The sequence below is a fragment of the Sparus aurata genome, chromosome 9, assembly GCF_900880675.1.
Source record: "Sparus aurata chromosome 9, fSpaAur1.1, whole genome shotgun sequence".
Lineage (NCBI taxonomy): Eukaryota > Metazoa > Chordata > Actinopteri > Spariformes > Sparidae > Sparus > Sparus aurata.
Window position 1 is genome coordinate 31,153,928 of NC_044195.1, and position 23,115 is coordinate 31,177,042.

The 23,115-nt window shown below is 38.3% G+C and overlaps 3 protein-coding genes across 5 annotated transcripts; all 3 read left to right on the top strand.

Moving 5' to 3' along the window:
- The first annotated feature begins 2,084 nt into the window (after positions 1-2,084).
- Positions 2,085-12,089, top strand: lss (lanosterol synthase (2,3-oxidosqualene-lanosterol cyclase)). Its single transcript, XM_030427900.1, has 22 exons — positions 2,085-2,179; positions 3,170-3,338; positions 3,598-3,736; positions 3,852-3,960; positions 4,122-4,243; positions 4,479-4,575; positions 4,855-4,990; positions 5,790-5,898; positions 6,823-6,941; positions 7,070-7,167; positions 7,386-7,413; positions 7,696-7,752; positions 8,186-8,257; positions 8,392-8,442; positions 8,560-8,709; positions 9,358-9,454; positions 9,864-9,969; positions 10,783-10,848; positions 10,941-11,021; positions 11,169-11,339; positions 11,444-11,522; positions 11,625-12,089. The coding sequence occupies exons 1-22, from the start codon at positions 2,166-2,168 to the stop codon at positions 11,760-11,762; spliced, it is 2,208 nt and encodes a 735-aa protein (XP_030283760.1). The 5' UTR covers positions 2,085-2,165; the 3' UTR covers positions 11,763-12,089.
- Positions 12,090-16,599: 4,510 nt separating this feature from the next.
- LOC115587874 (uncharacterized) lies at positions 16,600-19,296 on the top strand. Of its 3 annotated transcripts, none has more exons than XM_030427951.1 (5): positions 16,600-16,656; positions 16,976-17,016; positions 18,278-18,509; positions 18,540-18,804; positions 19,005-19,296. In XM_030427951.1, the coding sequence occupies exons 1-5, from the start codon at positions 16,626-16,628 to the stop codon at positions 19,042-19,044; spliced, it is 609 nt and encodes a 202-aa protein (XP_030283811.1). In that variant the 5' UTR covers positions 16,600-16,625; the 3' UTR covers positions 19,045-19,296. The 3 variants fall into 3 exon arrangements, with proteins under 3 accessions (XP_030283811.1, XP_030283812.1, XP_030283810.1); XM_030427952.1 differs by having other exon boundaries at positions 18,278-18,469; positions 18,548-18,804; XM_030427950.1 differs by having other exon boundaries at positions 18,278-18,804.
- Positions 19,297-20,935: 1,639 nt separating this feature from the next.
- LOC115587878 (holotricin-3-like) lies at positions 20,936-22,450 on the top strand. The gene is made up of 4 exons (XM_030427955.1): positions 20,936-21,038; positions 21,129-21,176; positions 21,439-21,836; positions 22,088-22,450. Exons 2-4 carry the CDS (start codon positions 21,158-21,160, stop codon positions 22,121-22,123), a joined length of 453 nt encoding a protein of 150 aa, XP_030283815.1. The 5' UTR covers positions 20,936-21,038; positions 21,129-21,157; the 3' UTR covers positions 22,124-22,450.
- The last annotated feature ends 665 nt before the right edge of the window (positions 22,451-23,115 follow it).

The following is a 23,115-nucleotide window of genomic DNA, read 5'->3' on the forward strand; positions in this document are numbered from 1 at the left end:
TAATATTTGTTCCCCTTTTTTAATATTTGCAGGTTGAGTAACACTGAGAACATTGAAACTTGCATTATGATTTAATTATGAATTTTTTTTTTGTTTTATTCAAATTTCATAAAAAAAAAAAAACACATGAACTGTCATTATGGTCATCCATACCACCAATCCGTCATTAACACAGTTCATGTTCAAAATTACATTTATTTATAGAGATACATTTATTTATCTTTATTTAATGTACAGTATATTGGCAACATATTCTATTTATTTTCACCAGCATCCCTTAAACATTTTCTTTTTTCTGTGGACTTTTATTGTCCTTAATTTTTAGCCCCCATCTTAATAAGTTATAGATAAATAGATATCTCCACTATTTTGTGTTCTGTATGTTAAAAACAGTAAAAAAAAAAAAATTCAAGTTATGACTTTATTGATCCCTTCTCTGTGGAATTTCATTGAGACTGATCATAACTGGCATTGAAGTGCACTGCTAAGCTGTGATGTGCAAAATATTTGTGTGCCATCAGCATTAGGGTCAAAAGTGTTCAATCTTAGTAACAAAAAGAAAAAAGAAATTGCAATTATTACAACATCTAGTGATGATGGTCATGTAATGTGGCCTGTTCTACAGCTACATGCTCCTATAGGCAGCGGTATATCATCATGCTGCACAGTGTGAAGGAGAGCAGTGTGCTGTGACCTGTTTGTTACCGGTGTTGTGAAAAGTATTCAAACATTATACTAGTAAAATGATGCAAAAATCTTACATTTCTGAAAAAAAAGAAGTCACACTTATGAATAGGGTAAAAGTCCTTAACTATATGATACAGTATTAAATGAGTATCAGTGGTAACTTTTGGGATATATTAAACACTCGTTTATCAAAAATACAAGTCAAATAAAGTTCAAGTGTTATGTTATACACTATTAATTGTTAGATAACTTAATTCACAGTCATTTAAACATTTAATTCATTTGTGAAGCAAAAAAAAGAAACATTTGCTGGTGCCGACTTGCTGCATTACTTTGTTTTAAATTATTGCAAATGTAACATATTTGGGTTTCTTGCTGAAGAAATCTGCAGAAAAGTACTTTGGACCCTGTAAACTTGTGTTAGTCATTTCTGCCTTTTCCTCAGCTCAACTGATCAAAAAACACCTGATAAAGATTATCTGATCATTTAAATAATCAATCGAACATTTTTGCTTTTTCGATCACTGAAACTGACTTCTTTGGACATTTCATCTTTCAATGTATTTACAATGATTTATTATATAATATATAATATATAATTATATAATTCATGTTCCTTATTATCATGGCCAGCAAAAGCCACCATGGCTGAAGAAACACAAACACAAGAGCACCACCTGGAGAAAATGCAAGTCATCACAGTACTTATCTGACAGACAGATGACTTGCAATATGTGGTATATGCGGTTCACTCAGATACACTGATTGCAACAGTGTGTGACTTATTGTTTTGATGTGATTTAAGGTCTTGGTTTGATGTTGTACCATTCATTTTGCATGTATAAATCGAAAATATCTTAGTATAATAAACTAATTTGTGGCTTTTTTCCCAACAGACTTGATATAATGGTTGATTTTCCAACTGTGTTAAAACATCTTTAGAATATCTATAAATACATTGAAATGAGTGTTAACATAATTTTAAATTACAAAAACACACAATAAACAGAAAAAATACATATATATACATATATAAGTAATTCGAATGAAGTCAAACTGCTTAATTTTGAATAAAAGTGTAATTTTGTACACAAATCTCCCATTTAACCCAGTTATTATTCAGCAGTTTACATCCACTGGCTCATCATAATCAATGAGCACATGTGAAGTGTTTGTCCTTGTCGCGCTCTGATTGGTTGAGCTCATCACAGACCCGCCCTTTCTCCGCCCAGCTGGTTTGTGATTGGACAGCCGGCTCTCTGCTCATGTCTCTCCATGTGGAGAACTACTCGGACGGCACCGCGAGGTTTGCTGGGAAATGAAGTGTAAGCTGCAACTAAACGCTGAGCCGTCTCTCGTCAAAGAACTACAATTCCCACGTTAAGAGCAAAAAGGGGCGGAGACGTTAGAGAGGCTGAAAAGAAAATTATCGATATGGTTCAGCGGAGGATTCAACGCTGTAGCTGTCAATTACAGATATGACTGAGGGAACGTGAGTATTTTGTTTTATTTAAGGGTTAATGTAACCAAAACAACAAGTTATTACGTAGTTTAAACGACGTACGTTCGTTCCATCTAATGTTTGAGTCAACATGTATGCTAGCAGTGCCTGTTGTTTTACAATAAGTCAGGTTCGTTCTGTCAGTCGGGGAAAAGTTTCTGCCATTTAAGTGGTGAAATGTATTATAGTTACTTGAATATTTCCAATTCAAAATACTATTTTGATTATCTGCTTCACTTTACCTCAGACCAAATATTGTCATAAAAAGGAGATGGAGCTGCAGGTCTTTAATTTACATTAACCCTCGTGCAACTGAAAAAAAACATTTAACTAATGTTTTGTAATATAATTTTAAACTTTCACTGGGTTATATTTTTCATTTACACCAGTCCTCATAATAACGAACCATATATGAACTCATTTTCAGGATTTTAACCCTTTAAATACCAATTTGTTTACATGTTGTCACTGCTTTCTTTCTTTTTTTTGAAGTGTTTATGAAACTGTCTTGTGATTCCTCTACAGACTATACATTTACAATTATCAGACGCTTTTGTCCAAAGCGAATTACAGTAATTCATACATACATTCACTGGCGTTGGCTGCCATGTATCAGGAGCAGTGTGGGGTTCAGTATCTTGCCCAGGGACACTTTGACATGCAGACCAGGGGAATCGAACCAGCAACCTTCCGATGACAAGACGCTGTCTGTACCCCTGATACACAGCTGCCCCATAAATGAGCTGTAACAGCAAACCAGACCATCAGCAGAAAGACTGCTATTTTTATAAAGTTATATTTAATGCCTGTGCGATAAAAACCTCATCACACTAGCAAAGATCTTTACAACAGATCGAACCGCTTTTGTCCAAAGTGTATGCAATATCCATTAAATCTACATTACCTAATAGATAAAGTCAAGAATCCAGTAGTACGAACAGATGATATGACATTAACATACTTGCTGTGTACTTCTGTCAGGCACCTGCGGAGGCGTGGGGGGCCTTACAAGAGCGATCCAGCCACAGACCTGAGCCGCTGGAGACTAACGAATGACGAGGGCAGGCAGACGTGGCGATATGTGGAGGATCAGGACAGCCCGGACAGAGAGCAGACAATGTTGGAAGCTCATTCTCTAGGATTGGACACAGTACGGTTTAAATCTTTAACTTTAAAATGTTATTGTTCTTCATGAAGGTGAATAAGGCTGTCTTGTATCTCCATATCACTTATTCTCATCTTTTGATATGTCAGTCAGTTTGACAAACGTCACTTAATCCTTTGTACAAAAACTGAAGCAGACAGAGCACAAACAATTAATTTTTTCGATTAATGCTGACCAAACTGTCTGCCCTGAAGTGTGTAACATCTGTCCGGTGTTCATTTCTAATCATCCATTTTCTCCACAGAGTAAGTTTGTGTCTGGCTCCCCGGCTGCTCACACGGCTGTAGATGCAGCTCTGAAAGGGATGCACTTCTACAGCCACCTGCAGGCCGAGGACGGTCACTGGGCTGGAGACTACGGTGGACCTCTCTTCCTGCTCCCAGGTGAAGCAAGTTCATCCACCTGCAGCAGCCATCTTTGTCCTGACGCCAGTGTTCTTGTGCATGTGTTTCTATATATTTTAATGTCACTGTGTTGGTGTCCATTTCTGTGCTTCAGGTCTCCTGATCACATGTCATGTGGCTAAGATTCCTCTGGCCGAGGCCTGGAAGAAGGAGATGGTGAGGTACCTGCGCTCCGTTCAGCTGCCAGATGGAGGCTGGGGTCTGTAAGTCAACAGCATTTTGACTTTTGAATAGTCATGCATACCACAATTTCATGTTTTATGTATACTCCTGAGTTGGGACACTGTAACAAAATACATACAGGGTTAGACTGTCTGTAATACTGATTATGGCAGCATCATGGATGTGTTTTGTTTTTCACCAGACATGTTGAAGACAAGTCAACCGTCTTTGGCACAGCGCTGAGTTACACCTCATTAAGGATTCTAGGAGTTGAGCCTGATGATCCAGACATGGTTCGAGCCAGAAACAACCTGCACAGCAAAGGTGAGAAGTTTGAAATGATCCATAAACACACAACATAAGTTATAAATAAATATGCAGTCGATCACAATAACGGATCATCAACACATTTTATTCAAGGGCTATATATTGCTGCTAAAGGCACATAACTTATCAATTAAATCTGAGGTATAGTTCATGATTTTAGTAATAACCATGTTGATGAATAGTGGTAATAGCTAAATACTAAAGCTGTCTGTGCTCTTTTTTCGTTGTACAGGCGGAGCTGTGGGGATTCCCTCGTGGGGTAAATTCTGGTTGGCCATTTTAAATGTCTACAGTTGGGAGGGAATGAACACGCTGCTGCCAGAGATGTGGTAGGTTGGACGTTCGAACATTAAATGTATCTTCTCGTCTAACCGCAATCATGCTTTAATTGCATGCCAAAAATTATAAATCATTCTTTTTTTTTATTACAGCGACCAGATATGAAGTGTTTAGAACAGACTGAATAACTGTTGTTTATGTTTGTCAGTCGGTGACAGAGATTAATTAGCTGTTTCATCATAGTGCAACAAATAAGTCAAATATTTCTATCACATTTTTTTCTTCTGTATCAGTTCAAGGCTGATGTTTATATTTGTGTCTGTCCCCAGGCTGTTCCCCACCTGGATGCCAGCCCACCCCTCCACCCTGTGGTGTCACTGTCGTCAGGTCTACCTCCCCATGAGTTACTGTTATGCTGTCAGACTGGCTGCAGATGAGGACCCTCTAATCCTGAGCCTCAGAGAGGTGCTGAAACCACATCGCATCACCAGGGGGCGCCATACTCATACTCACTATATAAAGCAAAATTTGTAGCGTTATTGTGCAAGAGGTTCTTCCTTAAGTCATACTACTTCTTCAACTCTAAAGATGTTTTTATTGGAACAACTTTCTGCTGCTGTGTACGAATGCAGAAAGTCTGGAAATTGTGGGGGTTTCGAAAGTCATCATAGGTAAAATAAGTTAAAAGTACTTTTTCTCAAAAGGAAAACTGCAATATATCATTGTCAGCATCACAGACTGACACTTTACAGGTGGTTAACAAATTAACAGGAAAACCCAACATGCTGTGGCTTCATAAGGAGCTTGGAATCATGAACGGCTTCAGTGCTCCATATGTTCTTAGATTCAAGTCATAACTCTGGACAAGAGCTCCAGTTTCTCTAGAAACTCCCAAAGTTTTTAAACTTAGTTGAGATCTGTTGATTGTGAAGGCCATAGCATTTAATTCACACAATTTTCTTACTCATGAAGCCATTCTGTGATCCCTCGTTCCTTGTACATCAGTGTAGGAGTGTGCAGGATGGAATTTTCCTTTTCTGTGATCCACCTTTAAACTATGCAGTAGGAGCGGCACAGTGTAGCAGCTTGTCTTTTATTTTGACATTCTTTCACTGGAAAAAGATGTGAACCAACTTTTCTTTCGATCTTGAAATAAACAAGACCAAATAAATTGCCATAGATATCATATAAATGCATACATTTTATATATATACATCACCATACGTTGATGTATGCATCATCAAGTGTTGCTCTTTGTTTTCAGGAGCTTTATGTCCAGGACTATTCCACCATTAACTGGCCTGCTCAGAGGAACAATGTGGCAGCATGTGACATGTACACACCTCACAGCACACTGCTCTCCGTCGCCTACAGTAAGTACTCACAGAGGTGGCAAAAGTACACACATTCTTTACTCCATTAGAAGCAAGTAGTAAAAGTAAAAGTCATAAAGTACAGCCACTGAAATGTACTCGAAATATAAAAGTAAAAAGTATCCCTCTGAAGGACATTTCTACTGGGCATTTCTGTGCAAAACTTACTGAAGCTCACGGCATATTTATTTAATTCAAGATAGTTGATTGTTGAGTCTCATTCCCAGGATGTCAAATAGCCACATTTTTGGTTGGTAAAGCGTCCCGAGCAACAACAAAGAGAGAAAATAAGAAAATCCAGGCAGAGGGCTGCAGGATCTCTGCAGAAATTAGAAACTAGCACACCTTTTCTTCGTGTTCCAGTCTCTCTCTGATGATGGTTGTGAGCAGGGCAGCATGCAATGATGCAAAAATTAAACTATCGATAATTCCCCATATATGCATTCAAACTAAAGTCACAAGTAAGGAGGTGAAATTTCAGATATCTGTGTTGAAATCTAGCGAGGAAAAGTAAAGACAATATCTTCTTAATTACAGTTACAAAGTTTTTGTACTTCATTACTTCCCACGTCTGAGTATATACAACACCCTGTGCACATGTTGATAAACCTGCAGCGCCTACAGAAGCATGTAGCGGTAGAACAGGCAGCATGTTCAGACTGGTTACAATAACTGTTAACAGTGTCTAACGGTGATTCAACACTTTTGAAGATAAAGCTGTTGACCCACAAATGTTTTGCTGATTGACGGTTAGCAATGAACTCAAAAGTTAAGTGTGAGGTAATAAATGGAAGGAAAAAAAACACTTTCCTTGACTACAAGATGTTTTTCTGCAATGATAAGAAGAAGTGAAGTAGGGTTTCCCCTTAAAGTTGCTCTGTGAATCACTCTTGACCCTGTGACTCTGTTCCTGTTGCCCTGCAGTGGTGTTAAACGTGTACGAAGCCCACCACAGCACCACGCTGAGAGGAAAGGCTGTCAAAGAACTGTATGAACACATCCAGGCTGACGACAGCTTCACTAAATGTATCAGCATTGGACCGGTAATATATAAACAGATATAACAAATAAAGAATACATGTTGAATTCACTATGAAATACATCCTATTTTCACTGACTCTGTAGATGAGAAAGAGGATGTGAACATATCGTTTTTGGACTTTCTCCTCAGATTTCCAAGACCATCAACATGCTGGTTCGCTGGTATGTGGACGGTCCCTCCTCACCGATCTTTCAGAAACATGTGTCCAGGATCCCCGACTACCTCTGGTCAGTCAGCTGCTCTCTAAGAAATAATTAACAAAATGAACTTCTGTTGCATCACTGGTCTTATTTAGGTGTTGGAGAAAGAAACCCTTGTGAAGTCCTTGTGCTGGATCTTCTGATATATATATTGTGTCATGCCTAAAAAATGTTTATTCAGCACTAATCAATCATGGCAAGTGTTACATGACTGATAATCTGACAGTAGGTTCTTTGTGTTTCAGGTTGGGATTAGATGGCATGAAAATGCAGGTGAGGATTTGTTCACTGCTCCCCTTTGTATTCTGAGTGACAGTGCACAATGTTGTCTGAACCTAAAGGCTCATGTTTGAGAAGAAGATCAGAGTAGAACATTTGCTTTTTTACAGTAAAAGAATCGGGTAAGGTTAAAAAAACAGATGGATGCACTGAAATCTACCTTTAATCTTAGTAAACGTTTTTACTTGCTGATTCCAAACCTTTGATTTTCAGCCTGCGCATTGATCTGAACCTTAATCACAATCTGAGTGTCTGACCACTTTTTGTTGTGCACAGGGGACAAATGGATCTCAACTGTGGGATACTTGCTTTGCTGTACAGGCTTTCCTTGAGGTAATGCAAAAATTGGCACTCATGTTTTCAGTGTTGATGATACAAAACAGCAACAATCACATATTATAAAGATGTCGTGATCAAGCTGCTGCTTTATTTTTTACTAGCTGTAGCTGAGCCTTACCCAACCCTAACCCTGAGTTTTATCTGTATTGATGCTCATGAGATGTCTTTGCTGGAAGAGTTTGATATTTGTGATGCATTAAACCTATGATTTTACAACCTACCTGTGGATGTAAGGCTCACAGAATCAATAACTTCCTTAAAATGAGTTCTTAAAACGGGGCCAGAGAGTCATTCCCACTTCTCAAGCCTTACTGACAGGATGCGACGAACAAATCTGTTGTCATTATTTAGTCTGAGAGCTGTTTTGAGCACTGTGGCAGATCATCAGGTAAATGATCATGACATGTTGTTGGTTGGGGTCTTTCAGGCAGGAGCCCAGGACAACCCCAGACTAGCCCAGTGCCTCAAAGATGCCCATCAGTTTCTCACCATCACACAGGTACCAGCAGCTACATGTTATTTAAAAATTAGCCTCAGTAATATGTTCAAGTGTAATACAATCAAAACAGTGTAATATAAGCTGCTTTCATGAAAGGGAAATCTTATGTCTGACTGGTTTTTCCACTTTAACAGATACCTGAGAATCCTCCTGAGTACCAGAAGTACTACAGACAGATGAACAAGGTGCCACCTCTATGACACAAGAGCCACTTTTGAACACACAAAAGAACATTTCTAGGCTTGCTGACCTGTATGTGTTCATGCATGCATTTTCTACGCCTCCTTTTTCTTTCTTGTCAGGGAGGGTTCCCCTTCAGTACCCGTGACTGTGGTTGGATCGTGGCTGACTGCACAGCTGAGGGCCTGAAGTCAGTGATGCTGCTGCAGGAGCTCTGTCCCTCCATCGACCAGTCTGTCACCTCAGAGCGCCTTTATGATGCCGTCAATGTGGTGAGATAAATGTGACAGTAAAAGAAAGCTTCATACTTACATGAATTAAAGTTTCTTGTGGTCATGAAGCTCCGGAGGTTATATTTTGATGACATGACTGGTCTAAAGGAACACTTTGGGAAATGTCTTTTCAAGAATTAGACAAGAAGGTTGATATCACTCTTTTATCTGCTTTTATCTTTAAATGAAGTAGACTGAAAACAGGAGGAAATAGCGTGCTTGAGTCTTTGCAAAGGTGATAAAATCTACTCACCATCATGCTGTTGGAAAATGTGTGAAGTTTCATCGTCCATAAAACATTTCTGGAGCTTCACAGCAAAACAGCTTTGCAGCGTTCTCTTAAACAACTCAAGCAGATGGAGACTTGCTTCAAACATTAAAAAACCGCCAACAAAGAAACATAAAATAGCTTCATACAGCTCACCCAGTCTCTAAAAGTCCCAAGGTCCCGTATTGATTATTTACACCCAAAATCTTCACCGTAGGTTCTAAGCTAAAAGTGTCAGCACACACCCCCGTCTGAAGTTGTCGTTGGTGCACTTAATCGACTGTGTGAGGTGTGAATAATGTTTTTTCAAATAAGTTTGGGATCTCAGGGCTTCTTGAGACTTGGAGTACGCCTGACAAGTTTCTGTCTCCTCCTTGTAGCTGCTGAGCATGAAAAACTCCGACGGTGGATTTGCCACATATGAAACTAAGAGAGGAGGGAAACTCTTGGAGCTGCTCAACCCGTCCGAGGTATTCGGTAGGTGTCATGTACGTCATTGCCAGATGTGTTCAGTCTTGATCATTCTGTCACAGGATTGATTAGTTGGTATTATGAAGATGTCCATTTCGTAACTTCTGCATCCTGCAAGTTGCTGCTTGATTTTAACCTTCAGCCGTGTGAAAGAGCCCAGTTCACTGTGGGGACCCTGAGTGTTACTCAACCTGCAGATGAGAAAAAGGGAAACAAGGAGACAAATAAAGATCTGACATTTCCTTTTACAACGTGTGGAAAATGTTGCAATATTAAGGTCTCTATAATTGAAAAGGGCAAAGAGCCTAAAACACGAGCTGACGTGTTTGAAAGAGGATGCAGTACATGTTGTGAAATGTGATGTTGATTAGTAACACTGTGTGCCCTCCGTCTCTCTCCTTCTGTCTCTGTTTAGGTGACATTATGATAGATTATACCTATGTGGAGTGTACCTCAGCAGTGATGCAGGCTCTGAGGCACTTCCAGAAGGTCTACCCTCAACACCGTGCTGAGGAGATAAGGTACACTACACTACACTACACACAGACACACACACTAACACATATAGCTTTAAAAGGGAATTCAGGTATTTGTAAACCTGGGCAGTACATTTACATAATTTGGTGTATTAATGGATTGTTAGTTTTGGAATCAGTCCAGTAGATCGCCTCAGTTTGCAGCCACAACAAAACTCCAACGTAATATCAATGAGGAACAGACTTCTACAAAACAGCAGATAAAAAAAAATAGGTCTAAAAAATGAAGAATAACTTACAATCTCTTCTCTCCAACCCTTTTTTTTTTCGTTTTTTCTGCAAAGACTCATCAGATTTCATAGCGAGACTTCTCCTTGAGCAAGACTTGTGTTTTTGGTTAAAGAAAGGATCCTATATTTTCACAAAATGGTCTATCTACATTGGAATCTTTTCCATAATGCTGTCAGATACTTGTACAACAACTTCCGCCTATCGGTGCAAAAAAAACAAGCACTTTTGATGGATGCAACGTTGCTGGTCAGTTGCCTCAAAGGATAATGTTGCAATCGTGTCGGGGCTGGATGCTGAGTCGATGTACTGGACCGATTTCAAAACTTAGACATAAAAACATGTAAATATACGACCCAGGTTTGAAAATATCAGAATTCCCCTTTATTACTGAGACATGCACAACCCATGACAAAGACAAACAAACTAAAGTGGCTTTAACGCATTTATTTAGATAATTGGTTACCATTCATTTTTTTTAATAACTTTTGTCTGACATTTTTTTGTCAGGGGGAATATTTAAAACTCTGGAGTCACAGGTAAAGGTTGTTATTTGTTATTATTTTTCAGCTGCACTCTAAAAGAAGGACTGGAGTACTGCAGGAAGGTGCAGAGGCCTGATGGCTCCTGGGAAGGGTGAGACTACAGCTGCTGTTGTACTACCTGATATCCTACCTCATGAACAGGTCACGCATAATGAGAACTAATCAATTTGTGCTCATGCTCAGGTCCTGGGGAGTGTGCTTCACGTATGGAATATGGTTTGGCCTTGAAGCCTTTGCTTGTATGGGTCACGTCTACAAGGATGAGTAAGAGTTCCAAACACTAATCACGGAAATTTCACACTAAACCATGAACATCCTTTTTGACCCATGACAAGCCCACCAAACCACACAGGACTTTCATAAACTCCCAGCTTACAGACTTAATTACGCTGCTATGCCCTCTGTTTCCAGGGATGTGTGTGTGGAGGTGCAGAAAGCTTGTCAGTTCCTGTTGGACCGGCAGATGTCAGACGGAGGCTGGGGGGAGGACTTTGAGTCCTGCGAGCAGCGGTGCTACGTCCAGAGCGACACATCTCAGATCCACAACACCTGCTGGGCTTTGTTAGGCCTCATGGCTGTCAGGTAAAGCAGTGCTTAACATTTATCCACCAAGTCCAACAAGTTTTGCCAAATCCAAATAAAATCAGATATTCAAATGTCATCACATCTCCTCTTGTATCAACCAGGCATCCAGATGAACGGGCCGTTGAAAGAGGAGCACAGCTGCTGATTGACAGGCAGCTGCCCAACGGAGACTGGCCACAGGTGATTCTCTCTCCTTGCCATCAGTCATTAGCAACTCTAAAACTACAACTAGGATAATTTCTTAAATGTGAGCGTTAATATGTGATTCTTCTCTCTCCCCAGGAGAATATTGCTGGTGTGTTCAACAAGAGCTGCGCTATCAGCTACACCTCCTACAGAAACGTCTTTCCAGTCTGGGCCCTCGGCCGCTTCTCGAGTCTTTACCCCAGCAGTCCACTGGCTGGTAAACTGAAGCTGTGACGACCTTTTAAAGGTCACATTTCATCAGACTGCCGGAATGAATTAATCGAAAGTCTAGTCTACGACTTAAGCAAACAAAACAACATCTGCAGATAAAGTAACACATTTCATTCTTTGAATAACTTTCTATGTCGACATTCCAGGACCGCTCATCCGTCAGAGCTACTCCTTAAAAATCTGTTGTAATAATCTGCTGCTATCGAAGACGCCCAGTTAATGTGGGCTGGTTTAGAAAGTGTATGAAAGCATTCATGTCCACGTTGCCTTATATTCGTGCTCCTTCCTCACCATTTCCATTTAGAATAAAGAATTTTTCTATTATCTTAACTCTGTGTGTCTTCAATGAATTTTCCTTATATTGGTTTTTGCACATAAGAAAAATGTATTATTTTATTGAGAATAGAATTCCTCAAGATGGAATACTGATCAGCCAGGAGTTTTATTTGTATTGATGAGACTAAATGTTATTTCTCGTGCAACAATGTGAAATATTGTCGGTGTTAACTACTGCTGAACAGTCGGGTCTGTGAGCAGTGATGTCACATGTTGTTTCAACCTTTATCAGAGTGAGAGTGTCGACAGAGCAGACACGTTTTTCAGCACCACCTCCTCCTGCACGTATGATAGCGAGCAGCAACAAGTGTTTGTGTTAGTTTTGAGGTTGCTAGGCTGAAAGGAGCAAAGTGGACAGTGTATCACAGTGTGTCACAGAGCCTTTTACTTCACAACAAACAGAATAATCAGCTATTTATATTATAATTTAGTTTATTTGTTTATTCTCATGCCTCCGAGCTGGCAACAGTGTGTCCAGAGGCGTTATGTTTTTACGTGATTTCTTCGAATTTGTCTCAAATGTTCACCTTGACTTAAGGACAAATTTATTAGATTTAGGCTGCCGTAAGTTAAGATCATTGTGTCCTCGTGGGACCCCAATCTCATGAATACGATATCTCAGAAATGCAGTGAGGGAACTTCAAATATGGTACAATTGATTTGGTTCCCAAGCGTCAGAAATCAAGGTTACTGTGACTTCACACACTCCACATCTTTGGCCATTACTCGAGAATTCAAACAATAATGTTTGACGCACAAATGTCAAACAGGATAAAATGGTGAAGTTAAGACATTAAGTATCGAAAAGGTTAGAGGTTAAATGCCCTGTGACATCATAGTATGTTGCAAAAATTGTTCTGGCCATTATTCAACACCACAGCTCTGGAAGAGAAACTTGACTTGTGCAAGATCTACAAACCTGCAATATTTGACTCATAAAAAGAGGAATTGACACTTGGGCTGCACATTATTTGAAAAAGTACACACTTGTTCTGAAATTTAATGGACTTTAAGCAACCTCTAAGTTATTAATCTGCTTTTGTCACCTTTAAGAATGTGTCCAATGTGTCACCTCTGCACCTCTGCTCTATACCAATATTTATACCCTAATTTATTCGTTAACAAAGCTCCTGTGTCTTTGCCCTTTGACAGCTGCTGTCTCCGGTACGTGAATTGTTGAAGGGTGTTTTCAAAGTGTTTTCATGAGGAATGTTTCATTGATTTAAAGATAAACGTGGCAGTTTGTGAATGTTAGCGATGTGCAGTGAACATACAGCTGTCGTCGAACATCATGGGAGTGTCAGGTAAACACACGATTGTGTGTTTATTTGTGTGGCTGAGGTGCTGGAACAGGTGACTGCAAACGCACACAGTGGGCTTACAAGATGTTCGAAGACAAAACTGAAACTGGTTTTGATTGTTCAGAGTCTTGTGCATGACCAGATGCTGATAAGAAAACCTGTCTTGTCTCTCCTCCCACACTTTTTGCACAGAAGGAGGGTGGGGGCTGCGTAGTGAACTCACCCACAACAAGAAACATGTAAGATTACATTTTTTACAAAGATTGTTTTATTCTATTTGTTGTCAAGTGAACCATGAAGATTTGAGACTTGAGCTCCCAGAACTTGACTTGAGCTTGACTTGAAAATTGAGACATAATTCCCTGAAGTCCTGACAGGACTTGACTCGCCTAATATTCTACTGAACCCGACTGTTGACTCCCCAAAGACTTGAATCAACATGTGACACTTGACTTCATGAAGACTTGACCTAACCCTTGACTTGAATCCTTTAAGGCTTGATAATTGAGTCTTAACTCCCAAAGTAGTTGACTAAACCCAATCCTTGAATCCCTAAAGACCTGACTTGATATCTGAGACTTCACTTCCTAAATATTTGACCAAACCAAATACTTGAATCCCAAAAGACTTATCTTAAGACTCTGGCTTGAGTCCTGAAAGCCTTGACATTTATGAGTTGACTCCCTTAAGACTTGAACCCAAAACTTAAGATTCAAGACTTCAGTCCTTAAAGACTTGTCTTCACGTTTCTGAGTTGACTACCTAAACTCAAGAGATGAATTTTCCAAAAAATTACCAAAATCAAGACTTCCTGAAAGACTTGACTTGAGACTTGACTTAAGACAAGTCTTTTTAAAATCACATAGCTTTAATAAATATCTATAAGCTTTTGATATTATGGAAGAGAGTCACTGTTAAAACATTCAAAGGGAATCTGTACAATTCTGTTCTAATTGTCAACAATCAGATCGCTGAAAAACTCACAAATAAGCAACTGGTGCGTGTAAACCTGCTCAACAACAGATAATTCACAATGGAGGCTTCAGACAAACAAAGAGGCGTGTCGAACATGCTGTGCAGAGGTAAAAACAAACACTGAATCTAGGGTTACACGAAACACAAATCACATAGCGCAGATTTTTCCTCTGATTAGCTGCTTCAGGTTCAGATGTAGCTTTATATAAAAGGAACAGCAGGTGGAAGCTGCATCAGTGGATTTTCTCTTTCCAAACAAGGTAAGTTCACCTCTCATACCACATTGTTGCGCACATCACACTTTGGATTGCCTTACAATTGTATTTTCCTAATCCTAAATGTTTTGTAAAGATGTTTTTCAGGTGTATTTTTATTCAGTAACACTTTAAATAACCATCTTTAATAATCTGTGAATTTATGTTTACTATAAAAAATTGTTTATTACAAAGTTGCACCTTATGTGTATGATAATAATGATGTTATTCATTTGGAAGGATAATTACGAAGTTCAAAGTGATGTTTATAAAACTTAACAATATGGTTTATAAAGCATTTTATTAATCGTTAACAGCAAAATAACTATTACCAGTTTAATTAACTGCAATTACAATTTAATAAGTGATGGTTATTATGAAGTGTAACCATTTAGTCTCATGTAAAAGACTTATTTGCTCAAGTTTTTTTGTTTTTCCTTCAGTTTCAGGATTTTCAAAATGTCTGACGACGGTAAGTAACACACTTGGTTTTGGTTATATATATTTAATATGTATTACATATTTGATATTCTTATTTGCTAATTATTGATTTATGGCTAATTACAGAACGTCGTTGTCGTGAAGGCCATAAACATAAACATAAACATGGCCATGGACATAAACATAAGCATGGACATAAACATGGTCATGGACATAAACATGGACATGGTGGCTGTCATGGACAAGGGAAGAAACATGGACCTGGGGGCAAGAACAAACACAGGCACAGGTTTGGCCACAAGCATCGCAAGTGTCACAAGAAGGATAAGGAAAGTCACGGGGTAAGAGCCAAGAGTTTTCAGCTCATTCACAATACAACGTTGATTTTGGTCAGAATTCAGAGAAACAATAAGCATAAATGTTTGTTCAGTCCAAACAAATGAAAACTGATCACAGAAATACTCTGCCATCGATGTTAAAGATTATTTATTCAGCGGGGAGCAGTGTATAAAAATGACTTACATTTTGTTGAGTTGTGCATTTACATCATCCCAGATACTTTCCACAATGTTCAAGTCAAGAGAAATCTACAAACAGTGCATTTCATTTGGATGCCTGCCAGAATAACCAGAGTAACTAAAGAGAGCCGTCACTGCTGCAGTCAGGGTGATAAACAGGAGTGAGGATTAATCCCCTTCTTAATCCCAATTGTTAAGAAGTAATCTCCGAGCTCTCCTGCTCCGAATCAGAGCAGAATCAGATATTAAGCCGGGTGTTTACTCCTCCTGCTGGTCTGGCTCTGCACTTGAATCTCTCTATGAGAACTAGCCGGCTGTAGTAACACTTGTTTGGTTATTTTTTAATTGAATGACCCCTATCGGCATAACTTACATATTCTGTTTAAACACACTCACATCTGGATATCTCTTGTTATAAACACAGTCTGATGGAGCTTTAGTGTCTCTACACCAGAAGTAAATCAGTGACTCTTACAAAACTCTCTGTACTCTGATCAAAAACAACATTTATTAATATGGGTCATAATCATTCTGCCTCTTTTGTCAAGGATTGAATCATCGTCTGTCATCTCTGACTGACTTTTTCTGTTTGTCTTCATCCTGCTTGTAGTACTCCAGCAGCTCCTGCTCATCTAGCAGCTCCTCCTCCTCATCTAGCAGTGACTCTGACTAGATGACAACTCCTTAAAAAGAACCAGGATGTTCATCCTCCTTCACCAGAATCTCACATGACCTACAAACATTTTGTGTGACTTAATAAGCCTGTATGTTCTTGGTCCAAAACATGTAAACTCCAAAGTTTTCACTGGTTGTATGTCCTTGAATAAAACACTAATCCAATAAATAAATGAAGTGATAACAAAACCAAACGATGGCTTACTGTTTTGGCTTTTTATAACTTGTATTGAAGTCACTGAAGATTGAAACACCACATTAACAAACAGTGTTGGTATTGATTCTGCCACCAGATGGCACCGAAGTGAGTCATGTTTCAGGCTGTGCTGAGGTGTGGCTTCATATAAAAGCAGAGACAGTTCATTGATGTGTCTGTGGACCTCTACTCCAGCACTCAGTAAGTTCATGAGCAGCTATCTGGGCATAATAACCATAAAATATGTGTGTGTATTTATAGATTGATCATGTTGTGTTTCCTTTATTAACTCTATTGATTTGTCTGTCACCACTTCTGTATTTATCACAACTTGCTACTACACAAGATGTAATACTTCTGACCTCTGCTGTCTGTTTTTCTAACATTCAGAAAACACACTTTTGGTACAGCAGTACAGTTCTCCACAGCTGACTAAAGATGCTGTCTTTGTGGAAAGATTTGTTGTTGTTTTCACGTTAAGAAACGATTTGTGAGCATTCAGTCGCTTCTTTCATTTCAGGGTTTGGATCTGAATTTCTGAAATGTACGGGAGAAACACAGGTAAATAAACATCTAGTTGTTGTAAGTTATCAAATTATAATATGAGAAGTTAATTGTTATAACACATTCTGTTCACATTCTGACAAGCGATTTCTGCATTTTTGTCATGCAAACATTTTCACATTATAACAAGAAGCGTTTCCTTCTTTAACAGTTAACAATTTTTCTTGTTATATCTTGAAACATTTCATGTTTTAACATCTCAATTTATTTTTGTAACATGAAACATATTGTTAGAAATGTTTCAAAGCAGAACATGATACCTTATTTTTACAGCACACTTTTTGGTATAACAATATACTATTTATAACATGGAACATTTCACATTATTACATGTTAACTTATTGTTAATTCTTTTTAAAATCTTTCGTAACAAGACTCTTTCTCTGCAATACCAGTTTGCTGCTGATCTTGTTATAGCATATAAAGGTTTTATGTTATAGCATGAAAACTTATTGTAGAAACATGAATCTAAATAATATTATTATAAAAGTTTCCTCAGCATGACATGATAACTAGCTTTAACAATTAACTTCTTGTTATAATAATATGCAACTTATCTTGTTATTTATACAGAAAATGTTTCTCATTATGATGTGATAACTTGTTTTTGTAACATGAAACATTATATTGTTAAAAAATATTTCACAGCATAAGATGATAACTTGTTTAAACAATAAAAATGTTCATAACAATATACTATTGATCTCTTTATAACGTTAAACATCTAATTTAAGTGTTTCATTATGTGGTAACTTATATTTTTTGTTACAAGAAGCTTTTCCTGTTATATCAATATACAATGTGTCTTGTTACAACATTAAACTTTTATTACATTAAGATACACAATATATTGTTATAACAAGAACATTTGGTTATAACAGTATAAGTTATCACATAATAATGTGAAACAACACTGACGGGGTTGATAGTATCTTATTAAAACAAGAAAAGTTTCTTGATTTGGGTTTATATTCCATAATACATCTTGATAATATTATAACCCAAAAAAATCTTGTTATGAAGAGAAAACATCGTCATAACAAGTTTCACGTCTCTCAATATATTTGACGTTTTGTCGTGTTACTGATCTATTTCTGTTTTTTATGGCATGGCAGAGACACGTTTTCACAGTGACTAAAAGCCTGTTCTTCGCCTTTATGTCAAACTGTCTTCATTTAATTTAAAGGAGCAAGACTTGACATCAAGTGTATAAACAATACGAAAGAAAATAATGAGTGCCACCCTTTTGTTTGACCAGGAAACCAGTATCCCTCTGGCTGTCATCCTCAACCAGGAGGATACCCTCAATGTCCCTCAGGACCTGCCCCACCACAACCCTGCCCTCCTCCGCCCTGTGGTCCAGCCTATCCTCCACCCCCACCTTGTGGAGGGGGTGGAGGCCATGGTCATGGACCAGGGCCTGGTTATGGGTACGGACATGGTCCTGGACATGACCATGGACATGATCATGGACACGGACATGGACATGATCATGGTCATGGACCAGGGCCTGGTTATGGGCATGGACATGGTCCTGGACATGACCATGGACACGATCATGGACACGGACATGATCATGGACATGATCACGGGCATGGGCACGGCCATCATGGACATGGACATCATGGTCATCACGGACATGGACATGGTCATCACGGACATGAACATGGTCATCACGGACATGGACATGGTCATCACGGACATGGACATGGTCAACATGGCCACAGGCACAGGCATGGTCACATGCATGGCCATTGTCATAAGAAAGGCCGGCAGTGTCATGGGGTAAGATCCAGTTGAATTATCCATAAATGTAAAGTGAAATCTTAGAGTCCCTATTGCACCAAATTAAATACTGTAAAGCAGTCAGCTGTACAGACACGACTCCCAATGAACATAAAGTTGCTTTGTGTACTGGATATGTGAACAGCCAGTTGTTTGCTGACATGTTGCCATAACTACATGTTGGTTTGTTTCTGCTGTAGTCCTCCAGCAGCTCCTGCAGCAGCGACTCTGACTAGATGAAGACGTCTGGACGGGAAGAGAGACAAGACAAGATGCCACCTGGAAACCTTTTTTTAACCATTTTTCTAACTTTGGACCATAACTGCAAAATAAAAGTCATGTGTGGCCGTCACACAGTATGTTACCTTGTATGAAATGTTAGGTCAATACATTTTTAAGTAAAATATCTAAACACAGAGTCCCTCTGTCTGACATATGATTTGATTTATTAGACACTCATAATCTTGTTATCATAAAAACAAATAATCTGAACAACGCCTTGCCTCTTTATTTTCCTCTTGATTTGACCTCAGTCATTTATTACACTGTGTGTTATATTGTCTGTATTTACCCAGGGAGTGTTGTAGTAAGACCTTTGTTCAGCTCACACACCCTGCCACTCCCCAGCAGTGTTCATTCTTTTACAAACAGATTTTATAAACTGTGGATGTTTCCTTCATGCTATTTTTGGTATTGTTCATATTTTAAATCACTGACACATAGATTACAAAAGCTCTTTTCTTTTTTTGGGCCAGAGTACGGCAGAGTATCCTGCTGCATTTTCATGCAAGTGTAAACTGGAATTAAGAGCTTAGTGAACTGTGTAAAGGGCAGCAGCTGGTTCTTCTGCACCGCCTTCTATGGACCGAAACTATTAAACATATTGGTCCAGCCCCAGTCAGTCGAGTTTTGTGTTTGGCAGCTGATAAAAAATGACGTGCAGTGAGCCGTTTAGGTCACTGAATTCTTTGTTCTTTGTTTGGATCCACAGTGACTTTTACAGAGTCGTCTGTAGTCTTCAACAACAGTAAAAACACGTTAACAACAATTTAAAATCCAACAATATCGATAAAACAAGAAAAAGGAGAAAGAAAACCAAATGTAGCAATCAGAAAATGAATAGTGACTCAAGGTGCAGTTCTGGTACAATTAAATATTTCCATATGTTGCTTCATATTTCCTTTATTTATATATATTTTATCCGTTTACATCTACTTGATAACTTTAGTTACTCGTTACTTTGCAGATTGCATGAATTGAAATGAAAATCAAAGGAGCCCTGTTAATTTTGGAGAAGAAATTTCAATCAGAAGAGAAAGATCTTCATTGACTGATTAGTTTTTCATGACTGAACAAACGGAATAAACAAACTGACCTTATTGGACAACAATTACACAATTTCAAACATACTTGAATCTGGGATCTTATTTTCCTCTGAGAAAAGCTTGTTTATTCAGTGATGGATCATTACTTTATTAAGATTACAATTTGTTCCTCTAATGAAGATTGAAACGGACAAAATCAGACATATAATTAAATAGATCAATGAATTAATTATAATGTTTCTTTGCATTTATTTATGTTTCAATTATTTTCTCATCCATTTTCTGCATCATCAATAACAACAATAAAATAAAATAATCAATATGTTTCCAAATTAGCAATATCCAGTTTGATTCAACTATTTAAAAAAATTAATAATTTTTTTTTGACCTTTTGAAAGAAAATCTACTTTGAATCTGTCTAATTACACTGTAACATTAAATCATTTAGTTTATGGCCTGTTTAGGAGTGTTCTGTCCGATAAGAGCCGCCCACTTATATTTAATTTGCATGATTGCTGATTACAGATACGTATGTTCAGTCAACGTATCAACGAATGAAATGATCAAAAATACATTATTGTCATTTTCAACATTTCAAGTATAATGAGACTGCAAATAATCAAAACATCTTCCAAAGGATGAGTTGTAAAGCAGATTTCTAAACAGAAAAAGTTTTCAGAGGTTTGTGTTTGGGTGTGTGTGTGTGTGTGTTCATATCTTAGGCTGGTCCCTCACTCATATTGACTGTATGTTAACGATTATACACACACACCTATTTATGTCACGTAGCAACAATGTTCTGATGGGAGCTGAGGAGGTTCTGCCCCCTGATCATGTGAAGTGGACTGCACATATAAAGGATCAGCAGGCGCCAGCAGCTGCGTCTGTGGATCTGCTCTCCAGCACACGGTAAGTTCACCTTTTACACCTTCCTGCTAAATGATATGATATGAAATTATATTAAATGTGTGTTGATTTGATTTTTTTTTCCTCTTTCAGGATCTCTAGTTTCATCTGAAGTTTTAAAGATGTACGGACACAACCAAGGTAAATTACACAACCGTTGACAGCCATTTTATTTAAATGTATTCCTACTTTATTTAGATACAAAACCTCTTTTGTGGAGTTTAAGTGAGCTGATTGTTTTAAGAATATACAAAACAAACAATTTCACATGTCAAGACAAATGCAATACATTTAACTAACACAGGGACCTTTAAAAGACCTTTAAAGATGTTTTTTCTAAGGTTGTAAAATATGGTTAATGTTGATTAAATACTTAATTAAACAAATTTCTCCTCATGTTTAGGAAACCAGTACCCTCCTGGTTACCCTCAACATCCTCAGCAGATGCCAGGAGGATACCCTAACTGTCCTCCAGGCACCGCCCCCCCTCCCCACTACCCTCCTCCGCCCCACGGACATGGACCTGGTCCTGGTTTTGGCCCAGGACACGGACCTGGTCCTGGTTTTGGCCCAGGACACGGACCTGGCCATGGACAGGGACATGGACCTGGACATGGACAATGCCATGGACAGGGCCATGGACAAGGCCATGGACAGTGCCATGGACAAGGCCATGGGCAGGGACACGGACACGGACATGAACACGGGCACGGACAATGCCATGGACATGGGCACAAGCACAAGCACAAGCATGGTCACAAGCATGCAAAGTGCCATAAGAAAGACAAGAAGTGTCACGGGGTGAGAGCTGTTTGTTTTATTAGCTCCAGAAATGTTATTCAGATTCATATTAATGAAATGCTAAGTTATTGATTTAACTCATGACACATCTTTATCATCATTCTTTTATTTTTTTTAGTCATTTATTTATCCCTTCTTTAAATTTGGTTTTGGCAGTTTTGGTCCACCACACATATCCAGTTCTACATGAGTTTTGTTGATGATTGAATTTAATATTTGACATGTTCGTGTTGTGTTTATTCTTGGTTCAGTCCTCCAGCAGCTCCTGCAGCAGCGACTCCGACTAGATGACGACTCCTCAAGACCTCAAGCTGGCACCTGGAAAACTTTATCCTCTTATCCTAACATGGATTATAATCAATATAGTTCTGCCTAAATGTTTCTTCACATGTATTCTTAGAAACACATTTGTTTTAATACATATAGATGTTTGAAAATGATCCTAAATCAGCCATGTCATAATGTAGAATAAACTTTTCTTAACATTTCATGACATTGGTGTGCAGTAAGAAACATTATTGTATCCATAATTGTGTTTGTAAGAAAAACATTAAGCAGTTTTCTGTGAATGTATAATGCTAATAAATCAACAATTCAGTCCATGCTCCTGAAAACACCCGTTTGTTACTTTGGCTCTAATGTAACCAGGGAGTGTTCTTTATTTGCCCAGGAAAGGTCACCTGAGCACTTTGCTCCGCCACACCTCGGTCACAGCAGTACATCACACCCTAATCTTATTTTGATAGCCTGTGTAATCAAACATGTTCACATTCATATCCAACTTGTTGCATAATGAGTTCACTAGTGTCTGAGGGTCACTGTTACTTGTTTCCATGCACACATCTTTTATAAAGATTATAAAAACAGAATCTGATGATTCCTGATTGCAAGTGAAGAGGACAGTGTGGAGGAGTTTTATGTTCTTCTTTGCACAAAAATTAGCTCTGTGTTGTTCTTCACAATTTGTTTGAGAAATTTAAATGTAATTAAAACAGAATTATCAAGGTCATATTTCATGAATTTATCTATACTGATATTGATTTCTTATTTCTGGTACATTTCAAATATTTTTTACTTATTGATTGCATCATTTTTAAAATGTATTTTCCTAATTTTGATATTTGCAGTTTTGGTCATCCATGTAATCTCCAAATGATAGAATAGAGCAAGTCAAAGTAATCAATACATCAGTAAATATTGAAAAAATACCAAACTTAAAGGAGCTTGTGTGACCTTGTCACATTTGGCAAGCATGGAGGGTGAGGTAATCACAAAATAA